The following is a 23,718-nucleotide window of genomic DNA, read 5'->3' on the forward strand; positions in this document are numbered from 1 at the left end:
TGGTCTAAATGTACAATATTTTTTTCCCTAGGTTTTCATACTCTTGTTAACAAAAGTGGAAAAAAATGTTAAACTAATAGAAATAGTTCAAATAAATGTTTGACGTCTATAGCCGTCAATGGCAGTGAATGAGTTATTAGCAAGCGACACAAAGCAAAAACGTCAGTTTCGATGAAATGGCGATTAATAGACCAACAACTATTTACTTTTTAGAGCCAAGAAAGGAAAAAGGCTGTTGGCTTTTGGGCCAGATAAACATTTAATTGAATGTTTTTTTCCTAAAGAAGGCTAAATCTTGAAACTTCATCACACACAAGATGTTTGGTCAAGGCCTGACCTTGTCAAGTTAAGGTCCTTTGCAAGCTTCTTACGGGTCTAATCGTGATAAAAAGCCTATCAAATTTCATGTTGCCCAGGCTGAACTCTCAAGTTTGATGTGAGGATTCCATGAAATCCGATGTCTTGGCCATTACCTCTCAAATCTGCTGCTTTCACGAATACGTGTGCATCTGTGTGTGTCTGTGTGTGTGTGTGTGTGTGTGTGTGTGTGTGTGTGCGTGTATTACCTTGACCAATTCCTTCTGAGGCCAGATTTGGATGGGTTCCACCTGCTGCGGCGTCTGCGTCTGAATACCGTATGTGTTCAGGAACACCTGCAGTCTACACACAAATACACAAAATGTGTATAAACAAATCTTTCTTTCTTTCTTGCTCACTTAAAATGTAGTATTTCTGTTTATTCCTTTACTGTCACCTCTTTGATCACAAACATAAAGTTTATTACTACGGACTGAATGTAGGGAATCATACATGCACAACGTACCTCTGGCTTTCAGCTATCAGTGACACGTGGACCACAACATCATTCTCTATAGGGCCCTGTGAGGGACACAAAAAAAAAAGCCTATGAGGATCATGTCAACATTAAATTTAGCTTCTCCATTGATCATTGAAAGGTAGCTTGTTGATTAGGCCGGTAGCTAAGTTTCATCATTATTCCCAAATGTGTTTAAAACTGTGGGGAAAAGAGCTTTTTGCACCTAGTTGGTCTCTTATACTCTGCTGCCACCTGCTGGCCGTTTTTGTAATAACTACCCATTGCTTCAAGCGTTCTTTTCAGTTGCTGGAGTCTGCATCAAAGCCTTCTGTATCCTCTAGCATAAAAAACCACAACATAAAAAAACTTATAAATATGTTTTTGGAAGCATGGTAATATTTAAAATAGAGCTGTCAAACGATGAATTTTTTAATCAGATGAATCACATTTTAGAATTTTGATTAATCACGATTAATCGCTTCATTAAAAAGGCTTTTTTTCATCAAAATGTTTTGCCTGCCAAATTTGAAGACAATCTTCTTCAGATTTTTGGGGTCTGCGATTCGATTCAGAATCGATTTTCGATTAGGAACGATTTTTTTTCAAAATGATTTGATTGACAATGATTTTTGCTCCAATCTATAGAGGTGCAAGGAATTGTAATGATCTACTCCAGTCTGACTCGTTAATGCTTAGCGCGCTACTCGCGGCACTTTTATCACTTAAAAGAACGGCTCCACGCTGCAAAAAAAATAAAATAAAATTGGAATAACTTGATCGTGACTTTTTGCTTCTACTTTCTAATGTGGCTACAACTTAACAGTGTATTAGACCGCGTGAAACCACACTGCCCCTCAGTGGCCAAACCGGGTACAACATGAACAGCGCTCCAAATAAAGGCACACACAGACAAAGGCAAGACAGTAAATAAAATCGATTTGGGGACATTTAAAATCGATTCTGAATCGTACGAAATGAGAATCGCAATTCTTATGAGAATCGATTTTTTGGCAGACCCCTAGTAAGTAAGTTAATCGGTTGGGTAGGTGGGTTGATTGGGTGGAGTGGGATTATGTTTACCCATGTGGCCGCAGTTGTCGCTTGGTTAGTATAATTATCGCATTAATCTATTTTTTTTTGGTCCAGCAGATTATTACACTTTCTTTGTTGTCCATATGGGCTGCATCCCAACAAAAGTGCACCAAAAAGTGCACTGATGCAACGGAAGTGGAAGATGAAGTGATGTGAGCTGAAATCAGAATTCGAGCCACCGAAATAACAGCGGATGGAGGTATAGTGCAAGCTCCACGCTGGTGGAATTGAAATGAGATGTAAATCCTCAACAAGCAACGGCGGATGATGTAGTAAGACATTCTGTTCTGCTTTGTAATGCTGCCCTGCGCCACCGAAAGCATCAATGAGCCATTTATCGCTAAACCGGCATGACGTTGCATCTTATTAGTGGGAAATGATACGGAATGGGGGTCGGTCGCTAGATAGGAAGGAGGTCAGCAGAACGTGTCGGCTCACGCGACAGGATTCAGATTGTAAGTCAACTGTTAGTCCTGTAACCGGCCTTATTCACTTCTTGTATATTTCATGCACATTCTTTGTAAAAAAAAAGTCACTTCAGCAACTCATTAAAGGAGTGCTACATGGCTTGACGCAAGTAGAGTGGAAGCAGTCGAGGTCGGCTGCGGGCTGCGGGAGGAGTTTGAGCCAGCAGCCATGAAAAATGAATACGCGGCACTCGGCGTGGCAACGCTGACACTTTCACATGCAAGTCACACTCAATCTCCTGCTCGAAACATCCATCCATCCATCCATCCATCATCTATCGCTCGGGTCGCGGGGGCAGCAGCTTTAGCAGGGAAGCCCAGACTTCCGTCTCCCCCAGCCACTTCAGCCAGCTCCTCCGACGGGATTCCAAGGCGTTCCCAGGCCAGCCGAGAGACATAGTCTCTCCAGCGTGTCCTGGGTCGTCCCCGGGGCCTCCCGGGGAGGCGGTCCAGGAGGCATCCGAACCAGATGCCCGAGCCACCTCAACGGGTTCCTCTCAACGCGGATTCAGATTGTAAGTCAACTGTTAGTCTGCTCGAAACAAAAACTAATTAAATTCCAATTTGAAAAAACTTTCTACAACAAGAAAAGTTGATTTATTATTTATTTTAAAGCTTTCTGGTCGCCTTCTACCTGTCCTTGTCTTCTCTTCCCTTGGATTTGGGCCTAATTATCTAGTTTTCTGCTTTTTCCACCTTTTCTTATCCGCTCCCATTCTTCTTTTTAACCTTAATCTTTCTGTCCTTCCTCATTTCCTTACACCTCGCTTTTGCTTCTTCCCTAGAGGTGTGTGTGTGTGTGTGTGGGGGGGGGGGGGGGGCATTCTGATTCTGCCTTTCTCCTTTCTGACGATCAATCTGCGGCACCTGAGCCCCAAAAGCCAGCCCGACATAAGTCACAGTCATTCCACTTTTTTTCTCCTAACTTTCATATTGGACGACAAGAGGCAAGACTCTGCGTGAGAATTTCTATTTTCTAGGATGCGTAATTTGACGGTGAAAAATTGGACTAAAGAATCTGTGACCATTGTTTAAAAGTGTGGGGGGAAATTTAAAAAAGGAATACAAAAGTAAAAATGTAAGAAAAAAGAAAAAATCCTATTTGAACAAAAAGTATGATGTTAAAAAAATGTGACAAAGTTAAAGGTTTTAAAAAGCGTACAACATGAAAAAAAAAAAGAGTTAAATTGGTTAAAAAATATATATATAATTACAACACGAGTACATGGGAAAAAACTAATCAGTGAAATTGGTTTAAAAAAATGTAATCTGTGAACATTGTAAAAAAGTAAACCCAAGGCTTGAAACCCCAGTTTCAAACCCTAACTAACCCTTTTATGAAACCTTACTATGAAACTCTAACCCTGGTTTTGAAACCCATATACAAGAAAAAATAAATCTGTAAAAATGGTTTGGAAAAACCCCCCCACATTGTTTTAACAAAAAAGTAAGATGCAAATTTCTTTTTAACAACGTGCAAGAAAATATAAAAAAAAGTGTAGAAGATGAGAAAAAATGGTGAACATTGTAAAAACACACCATTGTTTTGAAACCCAAATATATATATATATATATATATAAAAACAGAATAATGGTTTAAAAAAAATCAAATTTTTTTAACAAAAAAAAGTAAGATGATAAAAAATTTATATAACCAAGTGGATGGATTTTTTTTTAAGTACAACATAAGGAACATTTTTCAAAAATTGCTTGAAAGTGTTTACAATAAAAAAAATACATACAATCTGAAAAGATTGTAAAAAAGTAAAACCCAAGGCTTGAAACGTTCATTTAAAACCCAAATTCTTGTTTGAAACCCAAATACAGGCTTGAAAACAATGCATTTGCTTTGCCATGAAATTCCAATTTGTAACCCCAAACCTTCTTTGAAACTCGAACCCTTGGACCTGTAAACCTTATTTGAAAGCCCAACTGAACGAGAATGTTGCGCTAGCAGACATCACACTTGTTTTGTCGCATTTCCTGCCGTGTGTGGCGTTCGTCGACAGCCAGTCACGCAGCCCAACTTATTGGCAGAAATCTTCAATCGCCAAAAGATTTGAAACAGAAAAGTCTGCAGTGAGCGCGTCTCTGTTCCAAGGTCACGTTGCCTCCCAGTGTGTGAGCGTGGCATCACAAAGGAATAAAAAAAAAGACTTTGGCACAAAGTTGAAGCAGCAAAACGCACCCCCTTTTCCTCCCATCTCCCGCACCCACTCTCCTCCTTTTCCGTGTGAAATGAAAAATAATCCCCTTCCTTTCATGCCCCCGGCGGCTGCACAGAGATTCGTATTTTTGATGAGGGCATTTGAACGTGTCACAGGTTTAACATCAAAGAAATGATAAGTCGCGGTGGGCGGGGACGGCGGGACGGGCGGATCGGGGCGTCGAGGGGTCGTAGGATGAGATTGTGTCGCTGTAGAGTCGGTAAAAGACGGAGGAGGAATATTATCCCGCCCTTGAGAAAGCTTTAAGGGTGAGGCAACAACAGAGAAAGCACACTATGTATTCATAGAAAAAATATCCATGTAGTCATAGAATATCCTGCAGTGAGACAAAAAAAAAAAAAAGGTATCAAGTCTAAACTTTGAAATTCTAACTCTTGCTTGATACGACTACGGTTCGGGGCACGGTTTAGGGCCTAAGATGTGCTTGAAACCTTAATTTAGAACTAAAACACTGGCCTGTAGTTGTAACCCTAATATAAATAAAAAAATAATTGATTAATCGACATCCAATCGATTATCAAATGAATCGACAGTTATTATAAATCATTCACTGCCATCGTCGCGATAAACGAAATAATTTGAACTATTTCTATTAGTTAAAAAAAAAATCCACTTTTGTTAACAAGAGTATGAAAACCTAGAATTTTTTAATTGTACATTTAGAACCAATATTAAATTTGTTCTTAATCGTGAGTTACCTAGTGAAGTCAGGCGATTAATTACAATAAAACATTTTAATCGCCTCTTGCCCCTAATTTTTAATAATCTTTTCTTTCTTTTTTTATGAATTTATGAGTTAATAATCGAGTAATCGTTTGGAGCCATTTTTAAATCCTCTGATTTCAGCATATCAACAGTAATTGTTCACTGATTTTTGTAGTCCTTCATGAAAGAAGACTGATTATCTTCTGTGTTTAATCGAAATAAGACATTTGCAATTGACATTTGTGTTTTTACTTTGGAAAACAATGATAGTAACGTAGTACAACATTAATCCCCCTTTTTCTAATCCCTATACAAATATGAAGTACAAAATAAACACCAATCATTGGTTAAAAAACAGCAATCAAGAAATAAATTAAGGATAGACCGATAATCATAGCCGATTATCGGCACCGATATTGGGCATTTTGACGAATATCGGTATCTGCCTTTTTTTTCTTTATAAGAGAAACTGCTGAACCTTCTAAACCAACATTAAAACAAAGAAATGTGTTTCCAGTTTCCATTTCACTTTTTAAGACGTACTGTCGTACTTGGGAGCTGTCTGAACTTTTTTTTTATTTTTTTGAAATTCAAAATGAAGTATAGTGTCTAAGATTAAAAAAAAACTTCTACATTTTGAAAAATCTGAAAAAAATGTTCAATAAGCATGAATGCTTTAAAACATTACAACAAAGTCAAGATTGGCATTCGTATCTTAGAAAATGTTGACGAAAATATTTCCCCCCCTTTTTACTAAAAATGAATATCGGCTTCAAATATCGGTTATCGGCCTACTTGACTACTAATAATCGGCATCGGCCCTGAATAAAAACATATCGGTCTATCTCTAAAATAAATGCTTTTGTAATAACGTTAATGCAAAATTTAAATGAATCCGATTAGTCGAATAATCGAAAGATGAATCGATTCTAAAAATATTCAATAATGACAGCACTAAATTCTAATTTAAAACCTTACCCTTTGGATACTGTAATTGTAAAACCAAACACTGTCTTACGAATAGGCTTGAAATACTTTTTAAAACACCAAGCCTTGTTTGAAACCTTAACCCAAACCCAAACCCTGCTTTGAAATCTTAACAGTGGCTTTTTGTTTCATTTCCATTATTTGGTTTGGGTAATCAATTCTGTTCCACCATTAAGATCTTACTGTATATGTACGTGAATGGCTACATCCCATAATCATCTGCCATTGACGCCCCTCCATGCAGGAGGGCAAGAACCAAGTCCAGCAGGTTGAAATAATTTCTCCGTGCCGAGGTGTTTTCGGCCCCCCCCCCGCCCGCGTCACTGCGACGGCTGGCCGGTAACCATGGCGACGTTGCGGGCAGTCTCAGGTGCGTGACGGAAAGGAAGCAGGGAGGGCCAAAATCTATCATGGCGCGCACCGTGGCTTGGAAGCAAACAAATGCAGTAGGTGACCCCCCCCCCCACCCCGTGAATGCCAAATCATGTGACGCGGTCAAGAGCGTCTGGCGACCTTGACAACACGTGGATGGAAAACATGAACAAGTAGGACACGACTCGGATTTTGTCTGTTTTGAGTGTTGCTAACGTATGCTAATACAAGACAGCTTTTTGCTTTAAAAAAAACCCCAAGAAAACAGACGTATATAAGTATAAAGAGACTTTGCTCAATACTTTGGAATAAGGCTATAAAACAAAATGTGGAAAAAGGCACAGTGTTTCCTTCCTGAGGGATAAATAAAAAGGAGGCATTTATTTGAGGTATGGGGTATAAAACTGGCAAAGCCACAATTGGAGAATAGAGAGAGTGTTATGTTGTCTGGCATCTCAAAATAAAATTGGCCGTCCAATTGAATCGGTAATCATCGCTGGCGAGGACGCGCTATCGCTCGTTTTACAGCGCTATTATTTTCAATGGCTTATCTGCCATTTATGTGATGCGACGTGGCAGCGCTCTCCGCGTCTTATTTACAAGGCGCGGCGGCACACGGACAAATGAAGACGGCGTCACGTGTCGTCGCTTCATTTCCCCGCGGCGGCCTTTTTATGCGCCACTCCGCGAGATGCATCGACGCCCCTCAGGCTAAATGGACTGGAACGCCTCGCGCGCAGTGCGCGCGCGCCGTGCGCGCGCAGTCGTCGCTAGTGCGGATGCGTCCGGCATGTTGTAGAACAAGATACAAAGACACCGACTGGGGAATATTAATGCGGATACACTGAAATGCAACATTTTTTTATCAGAGATTTGGTGGAAAGGGACAAAAATATTCTAAAATGGTGGCTTTTTACAAAATAGCCAGCTTTTTCATGCATCCTGGCATTCTTAACTCATTCACTCCCAGCCATTTTCACTGAAGCAACCCCCTTCGCTCCCGGCTGTTTTACTGGATTTTGACTGATTTTGCAAGGCACACGGAATATTGTGTTGAAAACTACCAAAAGAAAGATTCAAGTCTCTTTTTTCATCAGGATATTTGTGTCTGTGTCTGTATTTGCAGCAATTAGCATTAGAATAGAGCTTCATAAGTTCCATCATTGTTCACAAACCTGTTGATCTGGCTGATCTCTTATACTCCGCTGCCACCTACTGGCCGCTTTTTTTGTGTGATAACTACCACTGCTTTAAGGGACCTCTTCAGTTCAGAGGCTGCATCAAAGCCTTCTGTATGCTAAAGCAAAAAATAAACATGAACAAAAAACATATAAATACGTTTTGGGGAGTGCAGGACAAAGTATTAAAAACTGATTTGTATGTTTTTGAGTTTAAATGAGTTTTTAATGAGTCTACCAAATTTCATGTCGATGCAATGTTTTTCACATTTTGATGTGTTTACGAGTATGTTGAAGCTCTTTAAAAAAGGTGATTTAGTTGCCGGAATAAGAACTAAAGTTGCAAATCTATCGATCTGTACATTATTGCCTCTCGTGTGTCATATCTTGAAGAAAATGTCCATTGAATTTTGTGTTGATTGGTGAGCTCACCCCCCCCCCCCCCACCCCACACTCAGTCAAATCTGTGACCCGTGACCGCCAAAATAAGCACATTTTGCCCATATATATAAATAAATATATATATATATATATATATAATTATTATTATTTATTTATTTTTTTTAATGGTAGAAATCTGACAATTTTTTGCAGATTATTATTATTATTTTTACACAAAACATCACAAACAACAGATTATGTATTATTTTCAAAGTTAAGGGACAAAAGAAAACTCCCAGCCATTTTCACTGAAGCAACCCCCTTCGCTCCCGGCTGTTTTGCTGGCTTTTGACTGGCTTTGCAAGGCCCACAGAATATTGTGTTCTATTGTTATAAAACCATGCCAAAAGAAAGATTAGAGTCTCTTCTTTCATCAGCAAAAATATATAAGTATAAAAGTATATTTGTATCTGTCTCCGTTTTGCAGCATTATTAGCATTAGAACATAGCTAAGTTTCATCATTATCACATTTCACAAATGTGTTTAAAACAGTGGGGAAAAGAGCTTTTTGCAACATGGGCCTGGTTGGTCTCTTATACTCTGCTGCCACCTACTGGCCGTTTTTGTTTGCTTCATGCGTTCTCGGCAGTTCAGAGGCTGCTTCAAAGCCTTCTGTATGCTAAAGCATAAAATAAAATAAAAAAACAACATATAAATACGTCTTTGGGAGCATGGTAAGATTTAAAATAGAACGTTTTTATATGTTTTTGGGAGCAAATTAATCAGTTATCAGAATTTTATTCTGCCAAATATTGGAATTGGCATTTGCCTCAAAAAATCCATTTAAGTCGGGCCATGAAATGAATACTTTACGTGTTGCTAGTATTTGGTGACATTCTGAAAACCCTAATTAAGATGACTAACGTGCAGAAATAAAAATAATGACACCTGGAAATAGGCAAAATCATGGATTTCAATTTCATTTAAAAAAAAAAGTTTCAATGTGGAGTTGTGCACATTCTGGGACTCGTAAAAAACGTAAAACATACGTAAAGCTCCTGAAATCGTTACATTTCCACCAAAACAGTAACCGCAGTTTGCCAAATCTTAAACTGAATTTATAAAAATGGAAGCAATTTCAAATTTAGATCCATTTATCTCACTCCGATAATTCATGGAGCCAATTATATATGCGAGCTGTCGCATGTGTGTGTGTGTGCGTGTGTGTGTGTGTGTGTGTGTGTGTGTGTGTGTGTGTGTGTGTGTGTGTGTGTGTGTGTGTGTGGTGCTGCTGCTTCTTCATGCGGAGGAATTTAACGCCATCCAATTAATACTGCATGAGCACTTCCAGTGGACCCACGGGATTCAGGCGTCAATCCTCCAATATGAGAGTTTTGCCTATGTATGTTATGGATATACAGTATGTGCCATGTCAAGTCTATAAAAAAAAAAAAATCCATATTTTCATGTTGGTTGCAGCTCTAACGCAACTTAGTCTTCACAAGCTCGTCAAACTCTGAAATGTGATTGTGGGAAACGGCGCATTGGACAGTGAAAGTAGTGAGGCCGACCTGGTTGGAGTAGCGCATGCTGACGTTGCGCTGGTCCTGGCGAGGAACGTAGCGATGGATGGGGTCAATGTCCTTTGGGCTGATCAGTTCGTCAACTGCAAATACGGAGACACGTGACGTTATTGCGATGTAGGCTGCCATATCAGTTCAGCAAAAATATGCCATAGGTTTCTATACCAGAGGTCATGAACCCCACCAGTTTCCGATGCGCATTCACCAAACCTCTTCTTTATTACTATTATTATGATTTATTTATTTTTTATTTAAGAAGAAGTTATTTACTGGTGAACAAAATGAACAACGATTCATCGATTCTGGCTTCTCTTCACCTCACATTCAGAAAGTGTCACTCTCTCATAATCAACTCAACTTTTTCTTTATAGACCACTTTAAAACAACCACCACTCATTTCTTAAGATGGAACCCAGGGACAGAAGATACAATAAAAACAGCAGAGGCCCCAGATTTGAACCCTGTGGAACACCATATGTTCCGTTATACATGCGAATTTATATTGCACATATTTGTTCGGCCACTATTTGTTTTGTTTTGACAGTTAGTATGAAGGGATTAGAATAACAAATAAAGCATGTGACCTGCAGCCAATGAGGGGCAAATTGGATGCATCGTCACTAATCAATTGTGTCTTGGCCTCCGTCGAAACCCTGAGACTGACTCACCGAACCCGTGGAGTTTGTTCGAACTCTAGGTTAAGAACCACTGTTCTATACTATACACTTAATACTCCTGTACCGGGTTCAACGGAAACAATTAAAGACCTTGGACCTTATGACTAGAGATAGACCGAAATGTTATTTTTCAAGGCTGATACCGATACTGATTATTAGTAGCGAAGGAGGTTGATAACAGATATGTGTAACCGATATTTATTTTCAGTAAAAGGGAAACAAAACATTTGAAAAAAGTACAAATTCCAGTTCTTAGCTTGAATTTATTGAACAACTTTTCAAATTTGCAAAATGTTAATGTTTTTTTTTTTATTCTTTAATTTAAAAAAAAAAAAAAACATTAAAATTCTAACAAAAAGTACAGAGAGTTCCCAGGGTCATCAGCGCATCTTTAAAAACATAAATGAAACCTTAAGTAAATAGCTCTGTATAAATTTCTACATTTTCCAAAATTTTGAAATGTCAAATTTTTACTTATCTTTGTTATAATTTCAAACAATCACAAATGGTGCAGAGCATTCCCAGGCTCAGCAGCATCTCTGATAAAGTTAACTGAAAATTTATCTCCTGAAGTTAACACAGTTTTAAACACATCTTTTATCGGCCGTCACATTTTTTAACTCATTCACTCCCAGCCATTTTCACTGAAGCAACCCCCTTCGCTCCCGGCTGTTTTACTGGATTTTGACTGATTTTGCAAGGCCCACAAAAATATGATGTTCTATTGCTATAAAAACATGGAACGTACCAAAATAAAGATTAGAGTTTCTTCTTTCATCAGGATTTTTTTTTCAGGATTTTTTTTTTTTATATTTCTATCTGTTTCCGTTTTGCAGCAATTAGCATTAGAATATAGCTAAGTTTTTATCATTATTCACAAATCTGTTTAAAACTGTGGGGAAAAGAGCTTGTTTGGTTTTTTTGCAACATGGCCCTGGTTGATCTCTTATACACTGCTGCCACCTGCCTGGCAGTTTTTTGTAATAACTACCATTGCTTCACGCGTTCTCTTCAGTTCAGAGGCTGCATCTAAGCCTTCTGTATGCTCTACCATAAAAAATAAAAAAAACATAGAAATGTTTTTGGGACCATAGCAATATTTAAAATAGAACGTATTTCTACGTTTTTGAGAGCAAAATGGCAACTATCAGTGCCGATCATGGGCCCGGCCGATAACCGGTCTATTTATGACACCCCACCAGTCCCCATCCATCTACTGCATCTTACCTAGCAGCTTGGCAATGTTGTAGAGGGCTTGGCCCCACAGAAAGAGTTTGCCGTCGCGCCCGGAGTTGCTCGGGAAGCGCTTCTGGCTGCCGTGCTTGCTTTGCTCGGCCTCCACAAAGTCCGCGGGCACGTAGTAGTACTTGGGGACGACGGCGTGACCTGGAGCGAGAGACCAAATCGCTTAGTCATCATCCACCCTGCAAAAAAGATTCCGTCCGAGCAATTGTGCCACTCAATGATGGCGGTGCGAGCGCTTGCCCTCATAAGACTGAAAGATGATCGGCTGCAGAAGGTCCTGGTACTCTTTCACCTGAGCCCGGTTCCCCCTGAACACCCCTGTAACAAACGCACGCAAATATTTGGATTTGAGTGGTGCTTTTCCTACCAACAAGATAAAATGTCAGCGTCTAAATACCAGATTATTTATCAGCTCGATTAAAAAACGAAATGCCAGCGGAGACGAGAAAGCGAATAATGATCCTTAAAATGACATTTCTTTCGACAACTTTCTAAATGACTGCATTTCACACCTTGTTAAGTCCTCCAAATTCCAGGGCATACAAAAGAACATCAGTCGGCTCAAGCTCAGGCTCCCCTTGCCAAGCCAATCGAGGTGCGGATGTGAGGGGGGGCTTACCGTCAATCATCATGAAGATGAAGAAGATGGGAAACTCGCACTCGATCCCATCAAAGAGCTGTCGGCAGACAGGAAAGGAAAAGGATGGGCGTAAGCTTTCATTGCTTTTCCGTTTCAACCGGGGCGAGAGGGTCCGCTTTTGAGCAGCTGAACTTTTGTAGGATGAGACGAGTATTCAACCGAAAAGGATCATGGTCGAACACATAACGCATATTATAGGCGGGTAATAGTACATGTGTTTGTACTCACATTTTCTTGTTTGGCTGCTTTGTTCTTATTAGAGAAGCGACAAGCAAAATGTCTACAATAAACAATAGTAAACAATCACAGTGCAGCTCAGCCTGTGGATATTTAACATCGAAACTAGTGTTAAGCCTTTACGTTTGATTTTAAATGTCAATATATATATATATATATATATATATATATACACGATATTGCGATACGATAATTATCACGATATGGTGATGGTGTTGGCAATATTAAAAAAAGCTCATAATACAATATATATGATCGCTGCCCTCCGCCATACTTTGTCAACAATGCACAGCAGAAGCGTAAAGTATGATAGTCTATGTAGTTCGCAATGCTATGTTTAGCTGAAGCCGGCGAAAAGTGACGTTTTTTGATGGAGATGTGGTGCTTTTAATGTCATTATCGCGATATCACGATATTGCGGTTATTGTTACATCCCTACCAGACTATATTTCTGCAAATACAAATCAGGCTCATTTGAAGGCTTTTAATACATCTTAATCAGGCTTGCAAATACTGATAGAGGAGGGCACTGCAACGCCACCATTTTGCTTGAGAAAAATGCAGATTTTTTTTTCTTTCATTTAAGAAAATCAAAGAAACGGATACGCTTCCTGGAAATTAAGTGGGGGGAAAACAACAACACATTAGCATCACCATCTTTGTAAAATTGTAAAGCAGCCTTTTTTCAGCCACCTGAACTGCTTTGACGGAAACAAGTTGGCAACTTGATTTTTTTCCAATGGCGTGGTATCAGTACAATAATGGCACAGCCGGGTATCGAAAGCCAAAAAGTGGTATCGGATTAACACTAGTATGTACAGACCGACATAAATATCGCAAAAATATATATTATTGGTCCGTCCACAATTGTGTGGGTGTTATGTTTTACAAATTCACCAATCTAAGGCGTTGAAAGTGGCTTGCTGTCTTTGATAATGTCATTTTAATGGTTGAGCAAAAATGCCGTTTTTGGGATCTCCATTTTGGAGGTACACAGTTTTGGCCCGACGCCAGCAATGTATACATTTATAAATACCTACAAATAGACATACACATCTATTACATATATGCGTACATATTCAATGAATGCATTCATTTCCCTTCACAATTCTACGCACACTGTCAGCGTATAATGACAATGTGAACAGAAGTATGTCCTAATGCAATAACACAGCGAGCTGCATTCATGTCTTCAAGGCGCCGACTCTCTTCCTCTAATGTGACTTCCTGGCGTGAAGGTGCAGCCATGCGTGTCTTTTAAATGTGTTTGCGTGGCGATAAGCGGCCATCGAGGATGTAGGAGGATGCAAGAGGAGACGGAAAAAGATGACTGAGAAGGTGACGGGAAGAGAGAGAAGAGCCCAGCTCCGGACCGACGTCCGAGGAGGTCTTCGGGGTTTTTTTTTGCGCTTCAGTCACTCGCCTGATTGGTTACACTGCGGATCATACGAGCTGCTGCTCTCTGTCAGTGCTGACAACTTAACTTCTTAAGCGCGGCAGCTTTGGGACTACCTTGTCTCTCGTAGGGTTGCAATTATTTTTGCAGAAAAGGTTGAATACTGAATAAATTGTATAGACCTGGATATGGAGGAGCAAAACTGCCAAAATGTTAAATAAAAAATGGATATAAAAAAATAGAATTCAAAAATTTAATACAAAAAATAAATATAAATGGAAATAAAAACAATAAATAATATAATAATAATACAAATAAAAAATAAAAATGAAAACGAGATTAAAAAATAAAAATTAACATAAAAATAAATGTCAAAATAAAAAAAATTAAAAATATATGAATAGAAATAAATATCAATCAATAAATAAAAAGGTTCTGCTCTCACATTTATTTATTTCATGCTGCAGACGCTCTGTCAGGTCGAAATGTTATTCAAATGAAGGGGCGGTCCTAAGCTTGTCTTGGGTTGGGCTCTGCTGTTGCAAACTGCCTTTCAATATTTTTATATTTATTTGTATTTTTTTGTATCTTTATTTTATTTTATTTAGGGATATATACATTTGTTGTTTTTGTCTTCCATTTATACTTATTTTTTTGTATTGTATTTTTTATATCCGTTCTTATTTTCACTTTTATTCATTTATTTATTTATTTTGTCATTTATTTATTTTTAATTTTGGCAGTTTTGGTCCCCCATACCTGTAATGGGGAATAAGGACCAAGCCCTGCCACAAACAACCCAAAACTGTTAATTGGATTTTTTAAGGATTTTTTTTTCTTCTGTTGTGTACTACCTTCATTTCAGCAGGTTTGTAGTATCCGCGCTCCTTGTCCTCGTTGGCGGTGCGGTGTCCGTCGCGGAGGAAGCGTTTGAAGCCGTATTTTCCACGCAGCTTGCGGACGATTTTGTCCAGCGTCTGACTGTAGAGGGCGTCGTCGTCCACGGCGAAAGCAGGGTAGCTGATGGTCGGCAGTAAGGCTGCATCTGTGTTCTAGCAAACAAAACGTATTTTTAAATTGTTTTTGTTCAAATGTCCAAGTGTTGCCAAATTATTAAACTACAAATTGAAGATTTTTTTTCCTTTCTTTTTTTAACCCTACAAAGATTATTTATCGTCCTTGATTTGTGATGGATGAAGTTATGATCACAAATGAAGACCCCATATTGAAACCGCAATTTAATTTAAACACTGAATTTATATGACACGTACTTGAATGCACTTGGGCAGGTAACCACCACCTTGCATAATAGAAATAAACAAAGTGACTTGAAACAATCCACAGAGTAAAAAAAACAACAATAATTTCTAGGAACATGCAATGCACGTGTCCTATGAATATGATTAGGTGTGATCAATCTCGATCACACGGGGACAGGTGAGCATGCAATATATGTGTCATATCATTAACTCATTCACTGGCAGTGATTTTCACTGAAGCAACCCCCTTTGCTCCCGGCTGTTTTACTGGATTTTGACTGATTTTGCAAAGCCCACAGAATCTTCTGTTCTACTGCTATAAAAACATGGAGCCTATCAAAAGAAAGATTAGTCTCTTCTTTCATCAGGGAAAAAAAAAGTATATTTGTATCTGTTTGTTTTGCAGCAATTAGAATTAGAATATAGCTAAGTTTCATCATTATTCCCAAACCTGTTGAAAACACTGGGAAAAAGAGCTTGTTGCAACATGGCCCAGGCTGATCTCTTATACTCTGTTGCTACCTGCTGGCCATTTTTTGTCAAAACTACCAATGCTTTAAGCAAGTTCTTTAGGTCAGAAGATGCATCAAAGCCTTCTGTATGCTCTAGCATAAAAAAAATGTAGAAATACATTTTTGGGAGTAAAGGACAAAGTATTGAAAACCTATTTATAAGTGTTTGGGTTTGAATGAGTTAATGAGATTGTTCCTCTTTTATTATCATAATGCCACCTTGCTTAACAGAAATAAACGTAATGACTATGAATAAACATTCAAGTAAAAAAAAACAAAAAAAAACGTGCACGGCTTTCCATGTCGGGTTGTGTCTTTCCGCACCCGAGGCGGGTGGTGGACTGTCGCCAAATGGAATATTGAATTCCAATCCTCCGTCACAGGCTAAGGGTTGCCGATGTCGCATTGATATTTTCGCTATTTTGTGCCTTGCTTCTTCTTCAACCTTCATTTTGCAACGCTGAGGCAGGGTGCTGAGTTCCAAAAACCCGCTGACACCTTGACGTTTGTCTGATGTGTGCAATTAACCTCTTACAGCTGTCGTCACGAGGCTTCTATTTCCAAGTCTGACGGGAGCGAAGAGGATGAGGAGGAGGAAGATGAAGAGGGGATTAAGATCACAGCTGCTCCGAAAAAGGGAAGTGAGGACGCCTCCGAGAGGAAGCACTTCAGCTTTTTTAGAATCCATTCAGTGCTCAAATGCACCAGGATTCATCTCGGGGAAAAAGTCCATCAGCTCAGTTGAACATCTGCTAATTAATAGCCCCCCGGAGACCACCCGTATTTTCGCAAAGTCCATTTAGTTGTTCAATCCTCCCACATTGGCTGCTGCCATACATGTTTCCTTATCAGTGCTCCTCCACACTCACACTTTGCTATGACTCTAGTATTAAGAACCCTTTTCATATGAAACAGGCACAAGTCATTTTCTTTCCCTTGTAATTTATAATGAATACACATTTAAAGGTTCAATTGTAAGACTGATGTAAGAATATATGTGTCCTAATTCTTGTGTAAATAGAACAACATTAAATAATCTACAGAGTCAAAAAAAGAATACAAAGAAAATGTATGTCATATTTGTGATCCACAGTGGGGGTGGGAATCTTTTGACTGTCTCACGATTCGATTTAATTTGAATTTTTTGGGTCTGCGATTCGATTCGGAATCTATTTTCGATTTAGAACAATGTTTGATTCAAAACGATTTTAATGATAATTATTTCTGTTTCAATTTATAGATGTGCAAAGAATCGTCATGACTCGCTAATACTAATTAGCGTGCTACTCGCGACACTTTTATCACTCAAAAGAACGGCTATTCATACAAAACGCTTCAGGAATGTATACAGAGAAGCATTTTAACATTACTAGCCAGCATATGCTCTTCCTACGCTGCAAACTTTTATTGGAATAACTTGATCGTGACTTTTTCCTTCTAATGTGGCGACAACTTAACAGTGTATCAGAACGCGCGGAACCACACTGCCCCTAAGTGGCCAAACCGTGTACAACATGAACAGCGGCACACACAAACAAGCGCAAAACAGTATGAAATAATTTACATAAAAACGATTTTGGGACATTTAAAATGGATTCTGAATTATACTAAATGAGAATGTTGATTCTTATAAGAATACATTTTTGGCACACCCCTAATCCACATAGATAATTATGACTAGAAATAAATACAAAAAATAGTCCACAGCACATTTGGGCACATGTGATTACGCCTCCTCTCACCAGTTTTTCATAATAAACACCACCTTGTAAAATAGAAAATTAAAATGACTACTAGAAATAATCCACATCTGTTTTCCCTCCCACGCGAACCTCAGTGGGTGGTTGGCGTAACAGTGTGTGCGCACTCACGTGAGAGCGTGATTCTCGGGGAAGCAGGGAGCACAATGTTTGTCTGTTTCGGTTGTGGGCGTCCAGATCCACGAAGATCACCGACCAGGAGCAGCCCTAAACGCACACGCACGCACGCACACACTTGTTTAAATACTAACCAACATGAAGTGCAGCGTGGGAGTGCTCCAACAACAGCCAGTGAAGAGTCATCCCAACCCATCATTCCAAAACATCCCATGCACTTAAACACCTCACCATTGGTGCTTTTTACTTAGCGAGTGGTCAAACGTTTGGAACAACTACAAAAAAAAAACACACACACACACACATACAGCTCTGCTCCCTCCACCTGCTAAGCACTTTCTAATGTAAGCACAGATGCATTATGGATGATTATTGCCTACACGGTCTATTTTCTACCACACTCCCCAAAAAAAAGTGTTGGACAGAGAGGGCTTTTAGTCAAATCAGCAAGGTATGCAAAGTGCAAGGGATTGTGGGTCAGCGCTGTTGATTGAGGGGGGGAAAAAAAAGAAGTGCTGGAGGCCAGTCGTTTAAACCAGGGGTGGGCAAAGTGGAGCTTAAAATTGGTTAGATTGAATGGTGACTTAAAATATATTAATATTATGAAATAACTGTTGCTTTATTGTAAAAACTAAAATGTAAAAATGTATTATAAAATAAAAATACAGTATGAATATAGATTTGAAAAGTATGTATTGGTTTATTGAATAAAACCTCAAAAAATATAATAAAAAAATAATAATAATAATAATATTTTTTTAATTGATTGTATGAAATCATGATTACATTAACAATAAATAATACTAATTAAAACATTAGAATGATTTATTGTAATTTTATTATTAACTCATTCACTGCCATTGACGGCTATAGACAACAAAAATGAATTGTAACTATTTCTATTAGTTTAAAAAAAATCCACTTTTGTTAACAAAAGTATGAAAACCTAGATTTTTTTATTGTACATTTAGAACAAATATAACATTTGTGATTAATCATGAGTGAGTGAAGTCATGCGATTAATTACAATTCAAAATTTAAATTGCCTGACGCCCCTAATTTTTAATAATCTTTTCTTTATTTATTTTTTTAAATCGCATCAGGTGATTATTATTTTTTTTAAATTGTAACTAATTGCATGACTTCAATAGTTAACTCACGATTAATCACAAATTTTATATCTGTTCTAAATGTACAATAATTTTGGGAATTTCTTGTTAACAAAAGTGGAAAAGAATGTTAAACTAATAAAAAAGTCTATAGCCGTCAATGGCAGTGAATGAGTTAAGCAAACGCTTATATATTTTATTTATTTATTTAAATTTGTATAACTGATTAAAAAAAACACATCAACTTTTGTCCCCACCTACAGAAATTTTGACTCAACTCTGACTGTGCTCCATTTTGTGGGTGACGAGTTCAGCTACAAGTATAAAATAAAATAATAAGAAAAAAAAAAGAATAAAACTGCAAAATCCACGCTGCTTGGAACGCATCAGTTGGAAACATACAATTTAAATGAACAAGGGAGTAGAATGATGCTCCCCTTTACCTCTTGGCAAACTGGCATAGGTAAGGAGGCACAAATTATCCAAGGAAAGATTCAGGTCAGATTGCAGATTGCAGCCTGGTGGACACTCTGGGATAGTTGGCTAGGCTAATGCTAGCATATGTGTGTTTATTTTACGGCATGCTCTATTTTTCAAGTCTGGTCTTTTTGATTAAAATAAGCCTTAAATAAAACCAAAAAAAAAAAATAATCAAATAAATACAACATAAAAATACTAAAGGATTGAGTTCTCGAGTAATAATAAGTAAAAACGATGACTTGGCACTTAAAAATAAAAAGAGGAAATGTGTGCCGTTCCGTTGCGCTCACAGCTCAGTAGATTAAATGACATGACAGGAAGAAGCTTTTCGCACTCTTGCCTCAGATCAATTCTTATCATGATGGGAAAACCAAAAGTTCACCAAGAAAAAAAAAATTGAACACCTCGCCTCACACAAAGACGGCGGGAAAATGACAAATTCACACGCCGCAGTATAACGTGATGAGAGCGTCGGCTGCTGCGAGCCAGTCGACTGGGAAATCAGCATTGATAGAACACGGAAGCCATTAATGGAGTCTTTTTTTTGTGTGCATGTGCAGAATAAAATATGGTACATTAGTGGTGTATATACCAGTAAATATGATGAGATACATTACAGACACACACATAAAATCAGACATAAATATGATACATTAGGTGTGCCGACTCAAACATATTCAATATGATGTAAACATGGTACTGATTGTACATGAGCAGTAAATATGGCATACAGGTCATTAAATATATAAATATGGTATATTAAAGTTGTATAGTCCATTATATACAGACATGGTACAACAGAGGTGTACAGTATAGACATTAAACATGATTGTGTGTATACCTGGTTTCCAAACAGGTTAAATCCATTGATGGCCTCTAGAGCAGCCTTGGCCAAGCCCACGGAGCTGCACAACAACATTAGAATTGTATTTTCATTCACCCACATTAAACTCTTTTTGCACTTGCATGACAATGTCGTTTTTTTTTAAGTATTACTTTTCAAATTAAACATTTTAAATTTTAATTTCTTTTTACACTCGTATGATTTTTTTTATTACATCCATTATGGTGGTTACATTCCAGGCATGTTCCGCGACATTTAAACTTTTTTTTTTTCATTACATTTATGTTAATTAACAGTGATTAACTTGTTTTCCAACTGACCTCGAATGCAGCTCGGTGCTGCCGTTGTTGTACTTGCTGCCTCGCTCCCACATGCCGTAGTCAGGAACCCTGTAGGCTCTCTCCACGCAGAACACCAGGTTCTGGATGAAGGACACCTGTAAAATATCAGAGGAGATAAAAGTTGTGGTCGACCAACACAAGAATCTCCTACGTTGATCGCGTCACAAATGAGAAGGTCCTTCAGCGTATAAACATAACCAATATGACCATTCAGAAATGAGAACTTAATTCGAAAAGGAAAAATAGATAGTTGAGCCTTAGCAGAAAGATAGCAGGAACAACAGTACGACACAGGCAGAGAAAAATATTGTTGCCAAATTTCTAGCAATTCAGGTCAAAATGAGAATTAACTCATTCATTGCCATTAACGGCTGTAGACGTCAAAAATTCATTTGAACTATTTCTTTTATTTTCACTTTTTTTCCCCACTTTTGTTAACAAGAGTATGAAAACCTAGAATTTTGTATCTGCTTTAAAATGTACAAAAAAAAAAATAAATAAAAAAAAAATCTCGGTTTTCATACTCTTGTTAACAAAAGTGGAAAAAAATGTGAAACTAATAGAAATAGTTCAAATTAATTTTTGACAGTCAATGGCAGTGAATGAGTTAAGGGACGCTGCCTGAGATCGGGAAATCTGGTATCAAATACATGCACAAAATGCTAATAGTTTGTCTAAACCTGACCCGAAAAAGATCCCCCAAAAAATCCATGAGGGTTCAATCCCTGGCCAGGTCATAGCAAAGACTATAAAAACGGGACCCATTGCCGCCCTGCTTGACACTCAGCATTAAGGGTTGGAACTGGGGGGGTTCGATCACCAAATGATTCCCGAGCGCGGCCCCTGCTGCTGCTCACCACTCCCTCAAGGGTCAAATGCGGAGAACGAATTTCGCCCCACTTAGATGGGTGTGACACCAGTGGGTACTTTAACTTTAAATGCTGGAGGGAACTAACATTTTTCATTAGTGGTACTCAGAGGGTCACACACTGGACCACGGACTTGCTAACCAGATGTATGAAAAAATATATATATTTTGGATATGGACAAAATTAAGCATATGTGAAAACGTGCTCTTAAAATTAAATTGCATTAACTTTTGTTCAGAAATTTCAGATTTAAATTCATATGATTTGAAAAAAGATACTAATACCAGGAAATAAATGTAAATATTTTCCAAATGTACTTCCAACTTTCCAAATGTAATTATTTGCACCAAAAAACATTGAATTGAATTGTCCACAATTGTCATTATAAACATTTTGTGGTGTAGATAAACAGTGCTAAATAAGTGCACTCCGCTTACCATTTAAGCCACAAATATTCTGGTCGGAGCCCACAACTGAAATGAATTTGACACCCTTAACACCACCTTTCATGTCAGTAAAAATAAACAGAACAATTACCGATAATCCAGAGTTGAAAGAGTCCATGGCACTCACTGTCGCATGAATGTGTGCAATGTATGTCGTATAATTACCCTGACCGCTCCGCTGGCTAGCTATTGATGATTGACACCGTGCACAATAGAATAAAATAATCACAGATTGTAAGATAATGCTCCACGGCACTCACAGTCATGAACGGGCACATGCGCGCACAATCTAAGTGGCACATGATGAATTGCAGACCGTTATTCATGATAACCACTAGCTTGCACTGTAGGAATAAACAACAAGCAATAATCCAAAACTGTTTGAAATCTTATATGATGCCTAAATGTGTTAGCATATGATGGGTAGACTTTGTTTCTTCTTCTTTTTTTTTTCTTACACTCTCGATCTTATTTCTAGGATCTGAGGAGGTGTTTTGTCTTCCGGTTTGGACTTTGCCAATAAGATGGACAGATAAAGAGGATTAAGTGTTAAGTATCTTAATGGCATCTTAATGGCGGCGCACACGCACGCACGCACACGCACACAGCATCCGGCAGAAAGTGTATGAATGCATCTTCAGAGGACACGCAGCAGCTTTCATGGCAGCTTTTTTGCACACGCTCAAAAAACAAAAAAATAAACAAAATGAAAGAAAAACTCCGCATTGCAGCTTCCACTTCGAGCATGAAACCCAACCAATTGGGAAAAAGTATTTTATAGTTCAGTTATTATTTTATGTATATTTAGATTTAATTTAGAACACAATTAGCATAAATTAACCTTCATCTACCACATGTAACGAAGGCCCTTTGATGCCAACACTGTGCACAACTGACTGTTTTAAGTTTTACTATGAACAACTAGCTGATGCAACAAAGGGCAACTAGTTCAGCTCATTGTAGGGCTTGTTATGACATGCTGCGAAGCCAGAAGTAAAACTCGGCCCAGCATCACACCGAGCACACAATTTCCTGAGGTAATCACGAGTTGTATCAATTTCCAGTTATGAGAATGTGACATGATCATGTTTGACATATTGTTAGACATGCACTGTATACATTGTATGTGCTGTGCTACCAGCTCGAGAATGATGATGTAAATATATCACATGACACTGAGAAGGCGTCCGCATCAAGTATGCATTGAGGAAAAAAATAAATAAAAAAAATAAAAAATAAAATAAAGTATGCATTGAGGAGAATGCACAAGCAGGTGGGAAACACGGTTGGTCGGTTTGTGTGGACAGTATTGGAATGTCAGGAGATAAAGTGTAAATGTCATATCAGCAACAAGGTATACTATAATAGCGGGGGTGTGGGGGGGCGGGGGTATGTGTGTGTGGGGAGGGGGTCAATCATTTCTGGCAATTGTATGCAACTAATGTGAATACATTTGAATCATTTAGTTATATATGAATATTTTAAAATATTAGAGCATTGTTTTGAGGGGTTAAAATAATTCCCTTTCTAATCTAATGTGTATCTTAATAAGATTCATATTTAACTCATTCACTCCCAGCCATTTTCGCTGAAGCAACACCCTTCGCTCCCGGCTGTTTTGCTATATTTTGACGGATTTTGCAAGGATTTTGTGATCTATTGCTATAAAAACATGGAACCTACCAAAAGAAAGATTAGTGTCTCTTTTTTCATCAGGAAAATAAAGTATATTTCTGTTTTCATTTTGCAGCAATTAGCAAGTTTCAGCATTATTCACAAATCTGTTTAAAATTGTGGGGGAAATGGCTTTTTTCAACATGGCCCTGGTTGATCAATTTTACTCTGCTGCCACTTGCTGGCCGTTTTTGTGATAACTCCCATTGCTTTAAGCAACCTCTTCAGGTCAGAGGCTGCATTAAAGCCTTCTGTATGCTCTAGCATAAAAAAAACATATAACTATAAATACGTTTTTGGG

At 38.2% G+C, this 23,718-nt stretch overlaps 1 protein-coding gene across 5 annotated transcripts in view; it reads right to left on the reverse strand.

Moving 5' to 3' along the window:
• phkb (phosphorylase kinase, beta) overlaps positions 1-23,718 on the reverse strand; it is a 65,451-nt gene that overhangs the window by 25,985 nt on the left and 15,748 nt on the right. For all 5 annotated transcript variants that reach the window (XM_086071028.1, XM_086071026.1, XM_086071027.1 and 2 more), the window contains 10 exons: positions 20,408-20,523; positions 20,085-20,148; positions 17,649-17,744; positions 14,861-15,058; positions 12,353-12,410; positions 11,974-12,051; positions 11,716-11,874; positions 9,800-9,894; positions 824-879; positions 567-660 (listed from right to left, as the gene is read on the reverse strand). In XM_086071028.1, the coding sequence (XP_085927154.1) occupies positions 567-660; positions 824-879; positions 9,800-9,894; positions 11,716-11,874; positions 11,974-12,051; positions 12,353-12,410; positions 14,861-15,058; positions 17,649-17,744; positions 20,085-20,148; positions 20,408-20,523 (1,014 nt within the window). The remainder of the gene's footprint in view (positions 1-566; positions 661-823; positions 880-9,799; positions 9,895-11,715; positions 11,875-11,973; positions 12,052-12,352; positions 12,411-14,860; positions 15,059-17,648; positions 17,745-20,084; positions 20,149-20,407; positions 20,524-23,718) is intronic.

Source organism: Leptonotus elevatus, chromosome 3 (genome assembly GCF_054856555.1).
Source record: "Leptonotus elevatus isolate MCC_2025b chromosome 3, RoL_Lele_1.0, whole genome shotgun sequence".
In the NCBI taxonomy this organism is placed as follows: domain Eukaryota; kingdom Metazoa; phylum Chordata; class Actinopteri; order Syngnathiformes; family Syngnathidae; genus Leptonotus; species Leptonotus elevatus.